This window comes from Sus scrofa, chromosome 1 (assembly GCF_000003025.6).
Source record: "Sus scrofa isolate TJ Tabasco breed Duroc chromosome 1, Sscrofa11.1, whole genome shotgun sequence".
NCBI classification, from domain to species: Eukaryota; Metazoa; Chordata; class Mammalia; order Artiodactyla; family Suidae; genus Sus; species Sus scrofa.
Window position 1 is genome coordinate 159,253,060 of NC_010443.5, and position 16,570 is coordinate 159,269,629.

Genomic DNA, 16,570 nt, shown 5'->3' on the forward strand with positions numbered 1-16,570 from the left:
TTGCAAATCTCTTTCATGTCTGACTTGAAAGAAGACAGGTAGATCCTCTTATCTGCTCTGCATCCTATTGTGTTACGTTGTTTTGGCTGAAGTATTTAAGAAAATCTGACCTTATACAGACATGCAATTGAAAAAGGAAGAAGTATTTTCATAGCCTTTTCTGATAAAAACAGAAGCTATCAAACTCAGAGTGGTGGATACAAGTTTTCCAAAATTCTTGTTCTCACTTAAAAGTTCCAATTTTATCATTGGCAATGAATGCTGTCTACTCGTTTTCCTTGAAGTGACAGGCTCTGTTTCATTCACTTTTATAAAAATGCCTGCCAAATACCCACATTTGAATAACCACTGCTTGTTTTTGCAGGGTGTGTTAAGTAAAATCAGTATCCCACAAGTAGAACAGTTGGTTCAGCTCATGGCTCAAACTATTCACATGCTTTTCCTGAAACAGCCACCACAGTTCAGAATGCAACAAAATGGCTTGATATAAGTATTTTCCATTTTATCACACAGAATATTAAACAAAATCAGACAAAACAAAAAACGCATACTCAGTGTAAAAATTCAGTAGAATTCACAATTTTACTAATTTTCCAAGCTTATTTTTGAGTGAAATTGACTTTTTCTGCAAGTGCATGGCAGTAAAGAATACAATCGTCTATTTGGGTGTCATTGACTTTATCAGTGCTAATGCACCGGTACTGTTGCCCATTACAGCTTTTGTACAAACAGCGTATATGTCACTGCAAAGAAAAATCAAAAAATGTTTTAATATTACTATGAAAATAATTCTCATCTCATGGACCTCTTTGAAAGGATCAAGAAGCTCCCCCACCCCAACTCCCGCCTTGCCAGGGTCCTGAGAAATAGCTTTTCAGGTTTAAAGTATTTATACCCATACAAGATCAATGATTAATGTAGCTTACTGTCTGCAATGCCTTGTGGTATAAACATAAACCTTTTCCTTTTGGGGTCATCTTTTCCCTTTGTTAGGACAGAATTTGGATTAAAATGTGTAAGACACCTGAAAAAATTTCTATATTGTTAAAAAACAAAATAAAAAGGTTTTTAAGAAAAAAATTCTTACAGGAAGGTAAGGTGCCAGTGCTCCACAAGATTCTGCCACAAGCAGTCTTCTTTCTGGGTATTTGTGATTAATCTAGAGTAAAAAAGAAATAAATCAAGCATAAACAACATACTCTCCCTTCCTCCAAAAGAGAATTATTTTTCACCACAAATCCTGTTAAGAATGCAATAAAGCTTCTTTCTTTTCCACTTCTGGGGATCCCTATACCTGGATTAGGATTAAGGGAGTTAGGGAGAGCCTAAAAAATGAGGTAACAGGGGTTATTTGTTAGAAAGAAGATAAGGCAAAGATGAAAATTTGGCAAGGTGACTATAGATTGCGGGCACTAAGCCTTTCTTAGGATGACATCAGGAGCAATCTTCTCCTTCCTTAGCAACATTAGTATATTTTTTAATTTCAAAAATCTGGCTTCTGGATATTTATTGATATGGTCTATAATATGTGCCAGGGTTGATTCATCAGTCCTCTTTTTTTAACCTAGGGAATTAGGATGTAAATTAATCGATGATTTAACCAGAGCCCTTGACTGGTGTTATGATTTTATTTTTAAAGGAAGTAGATGCCAATCCCTCCCTGTTTGTATATGCAAGATGATGGGGTTTTGCTATTGTAATGACTACACTGAACCATAACAAAAAATAACAACAACAAAAAATGACACATACTGGGTTTTGTTCCCATATGTCTTCTTCATAGAATATAAATCTTTCTTTGACTGGAAAAGAAGTATATCTGTTCTCATATTCCCATATGAAAAGGTGACATAATTCATTAATGTATTGGATGCCTAAAATTAAGAAAAGAAATTATGTAGCAATCTACTGGGCAACAAACTAGAGGTAGGCGGCTAGAAAGATCCCCAATATCCATGTTCATTCAGGTTACAGAAGAGGTGGTGGGAGGGATGGTGATAACTGACATTTCTGAATTAAATTTAATCCAGAAATAGTAACCTCAAAACAAAATGGCTTGAATGTCATAGTATGTTATACAGAAACTTTTATTTTGCTTTTCTTTAGTCTAGCAAAATAGTCTCAAAATGAAATGTACACACAAAAATCAACTGTATTTCTATATACTGGCAATGAACAACTAGAAAATGAAGAAGATTCTATTTACAGTAGTATTAAAAAGAAATACTCAGGAATAAATTTAATTTTTTTTTTTTTGGTCTTTTTGCTATTTCTTGGGCCGCTCTCGCGGCATTTGGAGGTTCCCAGGCTAGGGGTTGAATCGGAGCTGTAGCCACCGGCCTATGCCAGAGCCACAGCAACTCGAGATCCGAGCCGAGTCTGCAACCTACACCACAGCTCACAGCAACGCCGGATCCTTAACCCGCTGAGCAAGGGCAGGGATCGAACCTGCAACCTCATGGTTCCTAGTTGGATTCGTTAACCACTGAACCATGATGGGAACTCCAGACATAAATTTTAAAAGTCTATAAATTATATTCTAAAAACTATAAAACATCATTGAAAGAAATTTTAAAAGACCTAAATAAATGGAAAGACAGCTTAAAATCATGGACTGAAAGGCTCACTTTTAGTATGGCAATATTCTCCAAATTGATCTACAGATTCAACACAATCCTTATAAAATTTCAGCTATCTTCTTTGCAGAAACTGACAAGTTGATCTTAAAATTCATACAGAAATTCAAGGGACCCAGAATAGTCAAACAATTTTGACATATGAGAACCAGTTGAATGGACTGGGGCTTATTTTGGGGGGTAATAAAATTGTTTCAAACTTGATTGGGGTGATGATTGTGCAACTCTGTGAATATACTAAAACTAATTTAACTGTACATTTTAAATAGGTGAATAGCATGCCATCTGATTACATGTCAATAAAGCTTAAAAGAGGAAAATGGAAAAACATAAAATTACAGATACTTATATATAACTGTACAGAATTGTAAAATCAAAGCTGTAAATACTGTTTCCAACTTAATTTGACTTTCAGTGATTACAGCCTTACCCTAAATTAGTATACTCTAAAATCTATAGATGACACAAAGGACTGTCATAGAGAACATGACTATATATAATGTTTCCTTTTGACACCGATTCTAACACTAAATTTTAAAGAAAAAATGATTACTCAAAGAAATTGGGAATAGAATTCTAAAAGACCATACACTTTAGTGATATTTCAGAGACCGATATTTTTTCTTAAGAATAAGTGACAATGCTAGCATAAATAAGGCCATGAAATTTGTCTTCATAAGTAACAAATCCATCTCTTTAAGATAGTGGAACAAGTTGCTTAATGACCTAAAAATCAAGTCCAGAAAGTCAATGATTGTAAGTTCTTTAGAAGACTAGAATACTAAAATTCAAAATAAAACCAAAAGTATCGTTAGTAAATAATGAGTTGAATTATAAACCTTCTACATCAAAGGTTTACAGTTTACATTCTGTATGTATTTGTAATATAAAATATACAGATATTATCTCTATTATCTGTCTACCTATACACACATACACAGTTTCTTGCTTTCCCTTGAACTCATCAGTTTTTCTATGTTTTTATTTTGTGTTTCACTTGATTCAGATCCTTGTCTAAATATCACTTTCTCAGAGATCCCTTCTCTGCCACTCTTACGAAAACAATATTTCCCATCACTCTCTAACCCTTACCCTGTTTTTTTATTCAGTTTATATTTGTTTACTCTTATCTCCCCATTAGGCTGTCATTATCTTTTATTCACCACTGTATCCCAGTGACTGAAACAGGTACTGGAACTAGTGTTTTTTGAGTATTTGTTGGAAGAATGACTAAAGCCAAGCATCCCAGAGCTTTCTGAAGCACTATTATTGAATCTCCATGCTGGGCTACAGAAACGGCAGATAATTTATATCCCATATATTTCCTAATAGCATTTTAAAAAGATAAATGAACATTTATAATAAATTACAATAGCTAGGGAAAACCCAATACAGTTATTTACCTGTTCCCAACATTGTGGTAAAAGTTCAGCTTCTACACGTGTTGGTCCAACATGACGTGCAAATGCCACACACCCCGTTAGTATCATCTGCCTGAAAAATAACACAAATGAATAAAGACTTGTATTTGTATTAGAAAGCAGAGCTAGGACTAAGGGTTAAAATGAGCTCTAATTAACATGAAGGACCATATTTCTGTACAAATAAATTAGTCTTTTCACAAATGGCTAGGTGCCACCAAGAGAATTAGTTTCTTAAGACTAGTCCCTCCAGCAGTGGCAACACCATTTGTGAGAGATGTTGTGAAGGGATTCTCTATTGAAAGGTGTGAGGCTGAATCTTATAATCTCCTAAATTAACTTCCCACATATACATCTGGAGATTATGGTTAATGCTTCAGCTTCTAATGAGTTTCAGTTTCTAGCCACTAAAACATCGTGATTATTCTCTCAGTATTTCTATAATTAAAAACTATGTTATCATATTAATAAGATGATATTTCTTAGCTGAGAATTTTTCATATTGCAGCTTCTGACATGGCTCTTAATGATGATCATCTGCAATATTCAAGCTGTTGCGTAATCTCATCTCTTTGAGAATAGTCTGGACCTAATGATTTGCTTCTAAACAAAAGAATAATGGCAAAGTGATAGGATGTCACTTAAGAGATTATGTTAAATCCATCTTGGATCACTCTCTACCGCCTTCTCAGCTGGCATGCTATAATGAAGGATGCTGCCGTGTTGGAGAGTTCCAAATGGCAAGAAATTGATGGCAGCTTCTAGCCAAAAGCCAGTGAGGAACAGAGGCCCCCAGTCCAAAGATCCACAAGAAACTGAATCCTGCCAACAACCAACCATGTGAATGAGCTTAGAAGCAAATCCTTCCCCACTGAGCCTTGAGGTGACTAGTCAAGATGCAGCTTTATAAAGACCCTGAAGCAGACCCAGATTAACTCATTTATATAAACTGTAATATAAATTGTTATTTTAAGCCCTTGGTTGCATTGTTTGCAACTATTTTCTCCCACTTGTAGGCTGTCTTTTCTTTTTTTGCTTTTTAGGGCCGCAACCACGGCATATGGAGGTTCCCAGGCTAGGTTTCAAATCAGAGCTACAGCTGCCGGCCTATATCACAGCCACAGCAATGCTAGATCTGAGCTGCATCTACGACCTACACCACAGCTCATGGCAATGCCGGATCCATAACCCACTGAGTGAGGCCAGGGATTGAACCCGCAACCTCAAGGTTACTAGTTGGATTCATTTCTGCTGACACAATGGGAAATCAGTCTTTTCATTTTTTTGTTTCTTTTGCTGTGCAGAAGTTTGTAAGTTTGATTAGGTCCCATTGGTTCATTTTTGTTTTTATTTTTATTGCCTTGGGAGACTGACCTAAGAAAAAATTTGTATGGTTGATGTCAGAGAATGTTTTGCCTATGTTCTTTTCCAGGAATTTTATGGTACTTATGTTTAAGTCTTTAATCCATTTTGAGCTTATTTTTGTGCATGGTGTGAGGGTGTGTTCTAGTGTCATTGATTTACATGCAGTTGTCCAGTTTTCCCTGCAGTATAACACAGGGAACTATATCCAATCACTTGTGGATAGAATATGATAGAAGATAATATAAAAAATGAATATATGTATGACTGGGTCACTCTGCTTTACAGCAGAAATTGATAGAACACTGTAAATCAACTATGATACTTTTTTTTTTTTTAAAAGTATTATTTTAAGCCACTTCCTTTTGGGTTAATTTGTTACAGATCAATATATAAATAATTAATATGATTAAAAAAAGGAGCATAAAATTTTAAATAAAATTTTTCACTCTTTAGAATGAAGTTCCATTTAAAATAACTTTTGGAGCTCCTGTTATGGTGCAGTGAAAACAAATCTGACTAGGAACCATGAGGTTTCGGGTTAGATCTCTGGCCTCGCTCAGTGGGTTAAGGATCTGGTGTTGCTGTGAGCTGTGGTGTAGGTCGAAGATTCAGCTTGGATCCTGTGTTGCTGTGGCTGTGGTGTAGGCAGGCAGCTGTAGCTCCAATTCGACCCCTAGCCTGGGAACCTCCATACGCTGGTGGCCCCAAAAAGAAAAAAAAGTAAAATGACTTTTAAATGCAGAATTGGAAGGCATTTTTTACTTTTGTCTAGACTTAAAAACAGTAAAACTTGATGGAAAAAAAGTATGTTTTCCATAGCTGTTTCAAAGTAGCCAACTTTAAGGAAAACCAAAATAGAATGTTTAATTCATACTAATTATAAAATCCTAGCCATTGCTCATTGCCGTTTCTCAAATTGTGTCAATTAACTTAAACTGAAGAATGACCTTACATTTCTACTTAGTTTAGCCTAGTTAGCTACAACTGTTCTCTCAGGCTGAGGAGAATAAGGACAGACAAAAAGCATCTGGACAATGATAAGAGGAATGATGAGCCAATACATCTTCATTATATACGCAGCTTCTTCTCACCACAACCTTGTAGTTTTTACCTATCTGATTTCCCTTTATATTTATATCACTGTCTTCAATGTTTATTTCTCAACTTTTATTTTTCCATTTTCTTCTACTCTAGGAAGGCAAATAAAGTGAATAAAAGGAAAAAGAAATCCTCAAACTGAGAGACAGAACTTTAGCTGCCAGCTTCCCACTGAAAATTTCCTAATATCTGATTATTTTTACCCCCACTGGTATCTTAAAATAATGAGAAACTAAATATAAAGGTACCAGAAATATTTGACAATTGTAATTAATGAACTTTGGTGGAATTTAAGCATTTCTAACACATGTAAGAAATATACATAAGAAATAGACACTTGTATAAGACCTTCATGTGAAATGACTTTAAATCCTAAGTCATCATCACCATACTAAAGATGTACAAACTTGTTCAAAAAATGTTAGATTCCCTAAAACAAACTTCTTAGCAGAGTTAAGATTCAAAAATTCTATAAAACATGACAGTTTTCAAATATATTTGAAAACAGAAAATGTCTGGTGGCCCACAGATTATTAACAGCATTGGAAACAGACTCTTATGATGGTAAAAATAAATCCTGTTCCTACTTGCGGAAAATCACAGAATAGGAATTGTTTGACACAGGTAGAAATATGGTATCAGTTATGGCTATTTGCAAAGAACTTCCAAAATGCACTATTATTAAGCATAAAATTAACTTTCTCTTAGGATACAGGGAAGCTTAAGATTCATTAAGAAAAGTAACAACTGGAGTTCCCTTTGTGGCTCAGTGGTTAACAAACCTGACTAGGATCCATGAGGATGTAGGTTTGATCCCTGGCCTTGCTCAGAGGGGTTAAGGATCTGTGTTGCCATGAGCTGTAGTGTAGATTGCAGACATGGCTCGGATCCTATTGCTGTGGCTGTGGTATAGGCTGGCAGCTGTAGCTCTCATTTGACCCCTAGCCTGGTAACTTCTTTTTTTTTTTCTTTTTTTTTTTAAATAGACACTGCCTGAGAAAGCTAGGTAAGATTCTAAGAGTAATTTTATTTTTTTTTATTTATTTATTTTTTTTGTCTTTTGTTGTTGTTGTTGTTGTTGCTATTTCTTGGGCCGCTCCCGCGGCATATGGAGGTTCCCAGGCTAGGGGTCGAATCGGAGCTGTAGCCACCGGCCTACGCCAGAGCCACAGCAACGCGGGATCCGAGCCGCGTCTGCAACCTACACCACAGCTCACGGCAACGCCGGATCGTTAACCCACTGAGCAAGGGCAGGGACCGAACCCGCAACCTCATGGTTCCTAGTCGGATTCGTTAACCACTGCGCCATGACGGGAACTCCAAGCCTGGTAACTTCTATATGCAGCACATGCAGCCCTAAAAAAAGCGAAAAAAAAAAAAAGGAACTGATTATACGTCAAACTACTATGCTAACATAAAAATTTTGCTTTGTTAATTTGTTATTCACATCATATATAGTTAATAAATTGATTAGTTAATTTTAATAAATAACTGTATTTCTGAAAGGTAAAAGATTTAAGTAAGGACATGAACATTTAATTCCTGTTGTGTCTTGACATGAAGTAATGATAATAGGTACTTTTGGCCACCAGGCGGCAGCTGTTAGCTTAATGTGCAGAGTTTATGAAAACAGGCTACATGTATATTGAGAGGTTTTTGCCTTGGAAATCTAAAAATGACAATGCAATATGTGACAGCTGATTATTGACTAAGTTACCAAGATAGAGAATAGTAGTTTCCAAGAAGAAAGCAAAATATTAATTTTCTTTATAGCACCAGCAAATTGTCCTTAGAAAATTTTTAGTTTGCAATGAACAGAACTTGATTGAATTCCCTCATTTCTATTTGCCTAGCATGTAGATTAATCTTAACTAGATCCTGAAAGAACATGTTTCTCTGTTTGCTCAAGTATATTTTGGTAAGAGTATGAAAGAGATATATGCTTATAGAGTTTTGTTTTTGTTTTGCTTTTCATGGCTGTATTTGAGGCATGTGGAAGTTTCCAGGCAAAGGGTTGAATCGGGGCTGCAGCTGCCAGCCTACACCACAGCCACAGCAACTTGGCATCCGAGTCATATCTGCGACCTACACCACAGCTCACAATAACACTGGATCCTTAGCACACTGAGCAAGGCCAGGGATGGAACCTGCATCTTTATGGATACTAGTTGGATTCTTAACCCACTGAGCCACAACGGGAACTCCTGCATATAGAGTTTTAAAGTCGACATGATTGTTTTTATTCCCACAGTTGAGAGATTTTTCTTTATCTTCTTTTTTCTTTCTCTTTTTTTGGCCGCCCTGCAGCATATGGAATTCCTGGGCCAACAATCAGATCTGAGCTGTAGCTGTGACCCACGTGATCCTTAACCTACTGTGCTGGGCCAGGGATTGAACCGGCATCCCAGTGTTCCAGAGATGCAACCGATCCCATTGTACCACAACCGGAACTCTGAGAGATTCTTTGCATTTTATTTTATTTATGAATTTATTCTGGCTATACCTGCCACCCACAGAAGTTCCCTGGCCAGGGCTCAAACTCACACCACAGCAGTGACTTGAGCCACAGCAGTGACAACACCAGATCCTTAAACTGCTGAACCTCTAGGGAACTCTGATTCTAAATTTTGAGCTTGATTTGTCTTATGGTTAACTTTCATGATTTTCTAACATTCTCAGAGGAGGCAAAAATTTCAAGTCAGTAAAACAAGTATTGAAATTACATAAAGTGACCTAATCTTAATGTACAAACATACTATTTTGCAGAAGTATAAGCACAAATCACATCTTTATTAAGAGAAATTCTGACTGAAGCCCTGTCCCTTTTCTTCTTCTTCTCCTTTTTTTTTTTTTAGGGCTGCTCCTGCGGCATATGGAGATTCCCAGGCTAGGGGTCTAATTGGAACTACAGCTGCTGGCTTACGGCACAGCTACAGCAACGCCAAATCCAAGCCGCATCTGCAACCTACACCACAGCTCACAACAATGCCGGATCTTTAACCCACTGCGAGAGGCCAGGGATCAAACCTGAAACCTCATGGTTCCTAGTCAGATTCGTTTCTGCTGCACCGGGACGGGAACTCTCTCCTTTCTTCCTTAAAAATCTCCCTGATGTGTGCCCTATGCCCTCACCACTCTCAGGTATAACTTTTTTCTCCACTCAGGCAGCCTTGACTGTAGACAGCTCAGTGGGGCAGACACTAATATATTACATATTTTATTTCTTATAAAGCATAACCATTAAGAGGCCATGCTTTATCTAGTTCATCTATGGGAGAAAAGGAGACTATTTAGGAGTTCTTGAAAATCAAATGGGAAAGATAAAGACAAAGAAATATTTGAATTAGAAGTCCAAAGGTAGCTAACACAAAAGTGTTCAAATTCAACAGCGGTTGGAATAACAAGAATGAAAATATTGCAGAGCATTGTAAACAGATCCAGTCTTTCCTAATTATTAAATAGATACTAGGAAGAAAAGATGCCATTTAAATTAAGATGCCAATCATGACATCCAATTAGTAAAATTAGTAAGTCAACATTATATTTATTTCCCAAAGAAGCTGTCATACCCACCTTTGCTCATCATCTGGCCTCTTGATCAAATTGAAAAGTATGTGGAGAAGCTGATCTCTCTCTTTAGGCTCAGGATGCAGGCATGCTGTACATAATATGAGGGGGATCAACTCCTAAAGAAATAGGAAGGTGGAAAAAGTCAAAGTAAAAATGCATTGCAGAATATTCTTTTTCCCCACAGTGTGTTCTTAAATGTACATTTAAAATGAAATAAACCTCAACACACAGAGGAGCAAATTTTAATTTTGTCTAAGGTTGATAATTCAAGGGAAAACAAAGAAACATATATTTATGTGTTGGTTGTGTAGAAAGTGCAGATCACAATGTAATAAAGTGATAATAATAATACATTTATTATCACAATGTAATAATAAACTTAAGATTTAACTAACCTTGTTTTCTTATCCAATGCTTCCCAAGGGTCTATTAGTTTCTAAACTAAGTAACATTCCATCTTAGCATAAGCTGATACAGTAGTTTTAATTTTGAAAGTGCTTTTAAATAAAAATCTGCATAAGTTAGCTATGTTTTAAAACTTAAAATAACAGAAGATAAAGACAATCTTTCCCTAATACCAAAATATAATGTTTTTCTTAAGATCAGATATAATTAATAATTTTGTACCCTTAGCACCTAACCTAGTGGCTAATTTTTTAAAAGAAGACCATTTCCACAGGTGCTGAATACTCTCAGTACAACTACAAAGTATTAGCAGAAATTTTTTATGTTGAAATGGAAATTTTTAACAATATTTCATTTGTTGCACTTTCAACATGGAGAGGTAAATTCAATATTTTCCAAGAAAGTAAGAGACAAAAGTTCATTTCTCCCTTCCAAAAAAAAGTATTTAAAAATTATAGTTCTTTCACATTTTAATTAAACTAAAACAAAATTCTAAAATACATTCAAAAGATATTAGCATTTTTCATTTTGGGAACAGATTTTCACATCTAATGAAATAGTCTAAAAGTGATAAAATATTTTTGGAGAAAAATCCTCAAACTTATTTTGTAGATATTTTAAAGAAAAAAAATACTATGATATAATAAAAAGGGTAGAATGATTATTCCCATTTCTTTCTTTTTTTTTAAATGGTTGCATCCGCGGCATATGGATGTTCTCAGGCCAGGGACTGAATCTGAGCTGCAGTTGCGACCTACACTGTGGCAATGCCAGATCCTTTAACCCACTGCACTGGGCCAGGGATCCGACTTGCAATTCTGCAAAAACCTGATCCACTACAGTCAGATTCTTAACCCACTGTGCCCCACAGCAGGAACTCCAACTACTCCCATTTCTTTTTCTCATCTTGTTCCTAGCCATCAAAAAGTGCTAGCAGATTTAAAATAGGAATTGATCCCTATGAAATAATGCATGATACTCTGAAGAAAAGTCTACACTGTGGGAGAAATATCTTCCCCATTTTGAAGATGCTCCCTTAGAAACAGATGATAATGTTTTTTAGAGGAGTTGAGACTGAAACTTAAAGCCATGACTGGAAGTCCTTTTCCAGTATTTCTAACATCTTTATATATTAAAGTTATAATTACTTGATAAAAATCTAAATTGAAAGTAAGATGTAGATAAGAACAGGTGATGATAAATCTGAGAAGCAATAACAAATTTAAAACTTTATTCTGCCATTTTTCTGTTTAGGTGCCTTTGCAGGTTTTAGATTAGTGAACAACTGAAAAGCAAAAGAAATGAAAAATAATCAGGGAAAATAACTGCACTGGGAATGGAACACAGTATATATATGGATCCTATATTGTTATATAATGTTTTTGCCAGATGCTTAATATGATGTTTCATGGATAAGTCTTGACTTTGCAGGAGAAAATAAACAACCTTTTATAAAATATCAGAGTAGGAGTTCCTGTCGTGGCTCAGTGGTTAACAAATCCGACTAGGAACCATGAGGTTGTGCGTTCCATCCCTGGCCTTGCTCAGTGGGTTAACGATCTGGCGTTGCTGTGAGCTGTGGTGTAGGTCGCAGACATGGTTTGGATCCTGCCCTGTTGCTGTGGCTGTGGCGTAGGCCGGTGGCAACAGCTCTGATTGGACCCCTAGCCTGGGAGCCTCCATATGCCATGGGTGCAGGCCTAGAAAAAACAAACAAACAAACAAAATCAGAGTAGAAGACCGTTAATACCAAGGCTCCCTAGAGGATTCTATTTAAGCTGCTATGAGCGAATGATACTAATGAAAGACATCAGCACATCCACTGAAAGTACATTTTTTTTTTTTTTTTTTTGTCTTTTTAGGGCTGCACCCACAGCATATGGAAGTTCTCAGGCTAGGGGTTGAATCAGAGCCGTAGTGCCAGCCTATGCCACAGCCAAAGCATCATAAGATCTGAACCACATCTGTGACCTACACCACAGCTCACAGCAATGCCAGATCCTTAATCCACTGAGTGAGGCCAGGGACCGAACCCTCGTTCTCATGGATACTAACTAGTTGGGTTTGTTACTGATGAGCCATAATGGGAACTCCAAGAGCAGAATTTTAAGGATGAAAAAGTAGTTATTCTAGAAGGCACTAACAAAAAGAGAAAATGTTTTAACTCCTGAAAATCAAAAATGCCCTAAATATTTTATTTGTACTTTCCCCTCACCTCAGATGTTTCTTTCCCATGGGTTTTCCTGCTTCCTCCTAAACCTTCTTCCTGATTTCCCACTGTCTCTAAATATACACTCTTAAACATTATCTTATTCCATTTTCTTCCTATTGTATTACTCTTTAAAAATAAAGTTATGAAATGTAGCTAAGATGTTTGCTATAATTGCCAATGCATGCGTACACACTCTGGTTAAAATACAGAATAATATGGAGCTTCTTTATTTCAGAAAAAAGTATACCAAAATAACTGTGTTGGTGTGTGTTTTTTTTTTTTTTTTTGCCTTACATTTTCTTTTCCTCCTTCCTTCCCTCACTCCCTTCCTTCCTTTCAACAGGAGGCTTAGTGATTCTCAATCAAGGATGTTTATGTCATATATCAATATAAGCACCTTTTAACTGGAATATGGCTACATATGCACCAAACTGAAACAGTGAAATAGGAGCTAGAAGAGTTCCTGTTTCAATTTACTCCTTTGTACCAAAGAACCTAATGAAAACCATGAATTTCTCTGATTTTCAGTTTCCTAAAGCGAAACACATAGTAATTTATTAAGATCAGTGCATAGATCAAAAATACTTTACATATTCTTATATACTGCTAATGAGATTATTAATTTTTCCTTCTGAGAACAAAATTGGCCTCAAAAGACACTTCTCAACACAGCAGCCATTAACCAACCAATCCAAATTGACAATGGGAGGAAAACCATTTGTTAATCATTGTTTCCTTGAACTCTAAATTTCTGTGACTTTAGGGCTTTGGAGAAACATTCTTTTCACTTTTCTCAATCACAGTAATAATTTACATTGCCATTTGTTTTTATTTCTTGCTGGCAAAATTAACAAATAAGGGAATAATAATTTTTCCTATGTCAAGGAGAATTTGGTACATTCTGGCACATTAATGGCCATGGCAGTTATAACTCAGTGTATAATGTATGCCAGATGGTACCCTCTTTTTTTTTTTTTTTTTCCTTTTTATGGCTGCGACCATGGCACATGGAAGTTCCTGGGCCAGGGGTCGAATTAGAGCTGAGGCTGCTGGCCTACACCACAGCCACAGCAATGCAGAATTCGAGCCATATCTAAGACCTATGTCGCAGCTTGTGAAAGCTGGATCCTTAACCCACAGAATGAGGCCAGGGATCAAACCTACATCTCACAGACCCTGTGTTGGGTTCTTAACCCTCTGAGTCACAATGGGAACTCTGGTCTCCTCCTCTTATGGCAACACTGAACTGAGATGAGGCCCAGAAAGTGATAGTGGAAAAAAACTTGGAAAGTATAGTCTGTTTCTGACAGTCATCAAGGATTTAATTAAAACCTTTGCTAATTAATTGCTAAGTTATGACTAGCTCCAATATCCTAATTTCTCTAATATTCATTTATTTACAACTTCTAGTTTTACCAATATTGAAATAATGATTTCTATAAGTATTTGCTATGCTGCGTTATTTATTATGAATTCACCTTTTTCAAACCTCTGAAGTACTAATTCATCTACCTCAGAATTAATTATTTTAAGACATTTGACATTTTCACACTATAGTTGACCCTTGAACAACATGAGTTTGAATTGTGTGGGTCCACTTAAATGCAGATTTTTTCTCCCATTAAATATGCACTATAGTACTACACGATCTGCAGTGGGCTGAATGTAAAGTTATACTTGGATTGTGGGGTCAGCATCCATAATCTCTGCATTATTTAACGAAGGGTCAACTGTATTCATAAAACACTTAAAAACTGGTAACTAAATTTTCTTCAGAAAACAATGTGACAGAGGTTTTAAAAATATCTTTGAATAACGATAGTAAGATAATACCTATAATATTTGTTAATACTATATTCAAAAGGAATTCCCCCATTAAAAAAGTTTCTGTGTCCATATTTCAAAGCAACAGAAGTTTTAAATACTTTCAAACATGCTGTAGCTTTTGATAGTACTCAATAAGGGTGTATTGAAGTAAAATATAAAGTTGATTTCCTACTGATCATTAGAGAGGAAATCAGTGCAGTAACAATCCTATTCCAGAAAGTTATTCCAGTACTTTATTAGCATGCTACTAAAAAAGATATTTCTAAGGCCTACAGAATTCGTTAGTCTAAAAGGCTTAGTAATTTGCATTTAATTCAAGAAAATGACTTTTGCTTTAACTGTTTTGATTTTTGCAATTAATAACAAATCTAGTTCTCTCTATAGGAAAGTTATCCCTCTTCTCCCTGAAATTTTGTATAGAATTAAACAGGAAAGGTGTCCAGTATTTTCCTTTCAGTTCTACAAGTAAAACAAAATAATCTCTAATAATAATAAAGAAACCTCTTTTGAGATAGTAAACATCTCTAGAGATAATGTTTGATTTTATGACTATTTTTACTTAACTCTGTAGTCTTCAAAGATTAGTGTGTGTTTGGACAACAAAAGCAGAAAAGATACCTAAAAAGGATCTAAGACAATGTGAGTGATTAGATGTTAATAGGGAAAGAAATGAAGAGGAAATAAGATCAGGCAAATTTTAAAATTAAAAAAAGCATGGAAATGATGATAAGATAATGGCTTCAAAACCTGAAAGGAATCTGAAACACAAAAGGAAATACTGCATTTAGATGAGATGCCAAGGAGGAAATGTTTGAATTACTTCAGGTTAAGAAGCAAAATTTGGCAATTCTAGAAAGGTAACATTAGTCCAATAAACTATAGTCCATTGCTTGCCCTCATTCTTCCACTAACATTATTTCCTACAGCTCAAGCTTTGTTAAAAATTTTAATAGTTGTTATAAAATTTTTTTCACCTAGTCTTTTGCCTAGGAATTAAGCAATATGAATTACAACTTAAATTTAAGTACTGATAAGTGTACACTATGTGATTTAGATTTTCAGTTGAAATTTGTCAGGATGTTGACAATAACATGTAAAGAAAAAACATTACAAAGACTAATATAAGGAAAAAACAAAATTACTCACCTCTGGAAAAGTTTTACACTTCAAGGGCTGCTAAAATATCTATTCTTAGAATTATTAATATCTATAATTCCTGGGGCTCAGCCTTTAGGAAGCTTAATTAAAATACTTAATTGACTTTCAAAATCTAATATTGCTAAAGAGCATATGATTACTCCCAAAATTACAGTACACACACACACACACACACACACACACACACACACACACACACACACACGGTAAAGATGGACAAACCTTTTCTACTTTATTATACTAACTACCATGTTATTACTACCACTATGTTACTGTCCTACAGTTGTAACTATCTGGAACTATAACTGCTTGTAATTTAAAAAATTTACCATGGAGCAACCACAAATGGCAATGTATAAGAGCAAAGTTTCGTTTCTCAGATGAGGAGCAATTCTTTTTTTTTGTCTTTTTTTCAGGGCCACACCTACGGCACATGGAAGTTTCCAGGCTAGGCGCTGAATTGGAGCTGGCCTATGCCACAGCTGCAGCAACTTGGAATCCAAGCTGTGTCTGCAACCTACACCACAGCTCATGGCAATACTGGGTCCTTGTCTTAACCCACTGAGTGAGGCCAGGGATCAAACCCACATCTTCATGTATACCAGGCAAATTTGTTAACTGCTGAGCCACGACGGAACTCCAAGAGGAGCAATTCCTTAGAGGTACTAGCTACTTCTATATCTTTTAGGAAATTACTTTTGTCTTTTTTCTTTTTATAGCTTTAATGATATATATTTTGTATATCATAAAATCCATCATTTCGAGTATACATTCAGTCGTTTTTTTTGTATATTCAGAGTTGTGCAACCATCACCAATTTAATTCTGGAACACCCTACAAAAGAAATCTTGGACTCATTTTTCCATTTCACCTTGTCT

The 16,570-nt window shown here is 35.7% G+C and overlaps 1 protein-coding gene across 10 annotated transcripts in view; it reads right to left on the minus strand.

Moving 5' to 3' along the window:
- The window catches only part of KIAA1468 (KIAA1468 ortholog), a 109,725-nt gene that overhangs the window by 45,109 nt on the left and 48,046 nt on the right, over window positions 1–16,570 (minus strand). For all 10 annotated transcript variants that reach the window (XR_002346087.1, XR_002346074.1, XR_002346082.1 and 7 more), the window contains 3 exons: window positions 10,094–10,206; window positions 4,040–4,130; window positions 1,088–1,159 (listed from right to left, as the gene is read on the minus strand). Coding sequence is in view for 7 of the 10 variants with exons in the window: in XM_005654481.3 (XP_005654538.1) it covers window positions 1,088–1,159; window positions 4,040–4,130; window positions 10,094–10,206 (276 nt within the window). In the remaining 3 variants the exon portion in view is untranslated. The remainder of the gene's footprint in view (window positions 1–1,087; window positions 1,160–4,039; window positions 4,131–10,093; window positions 10,207–16,570) is intronic.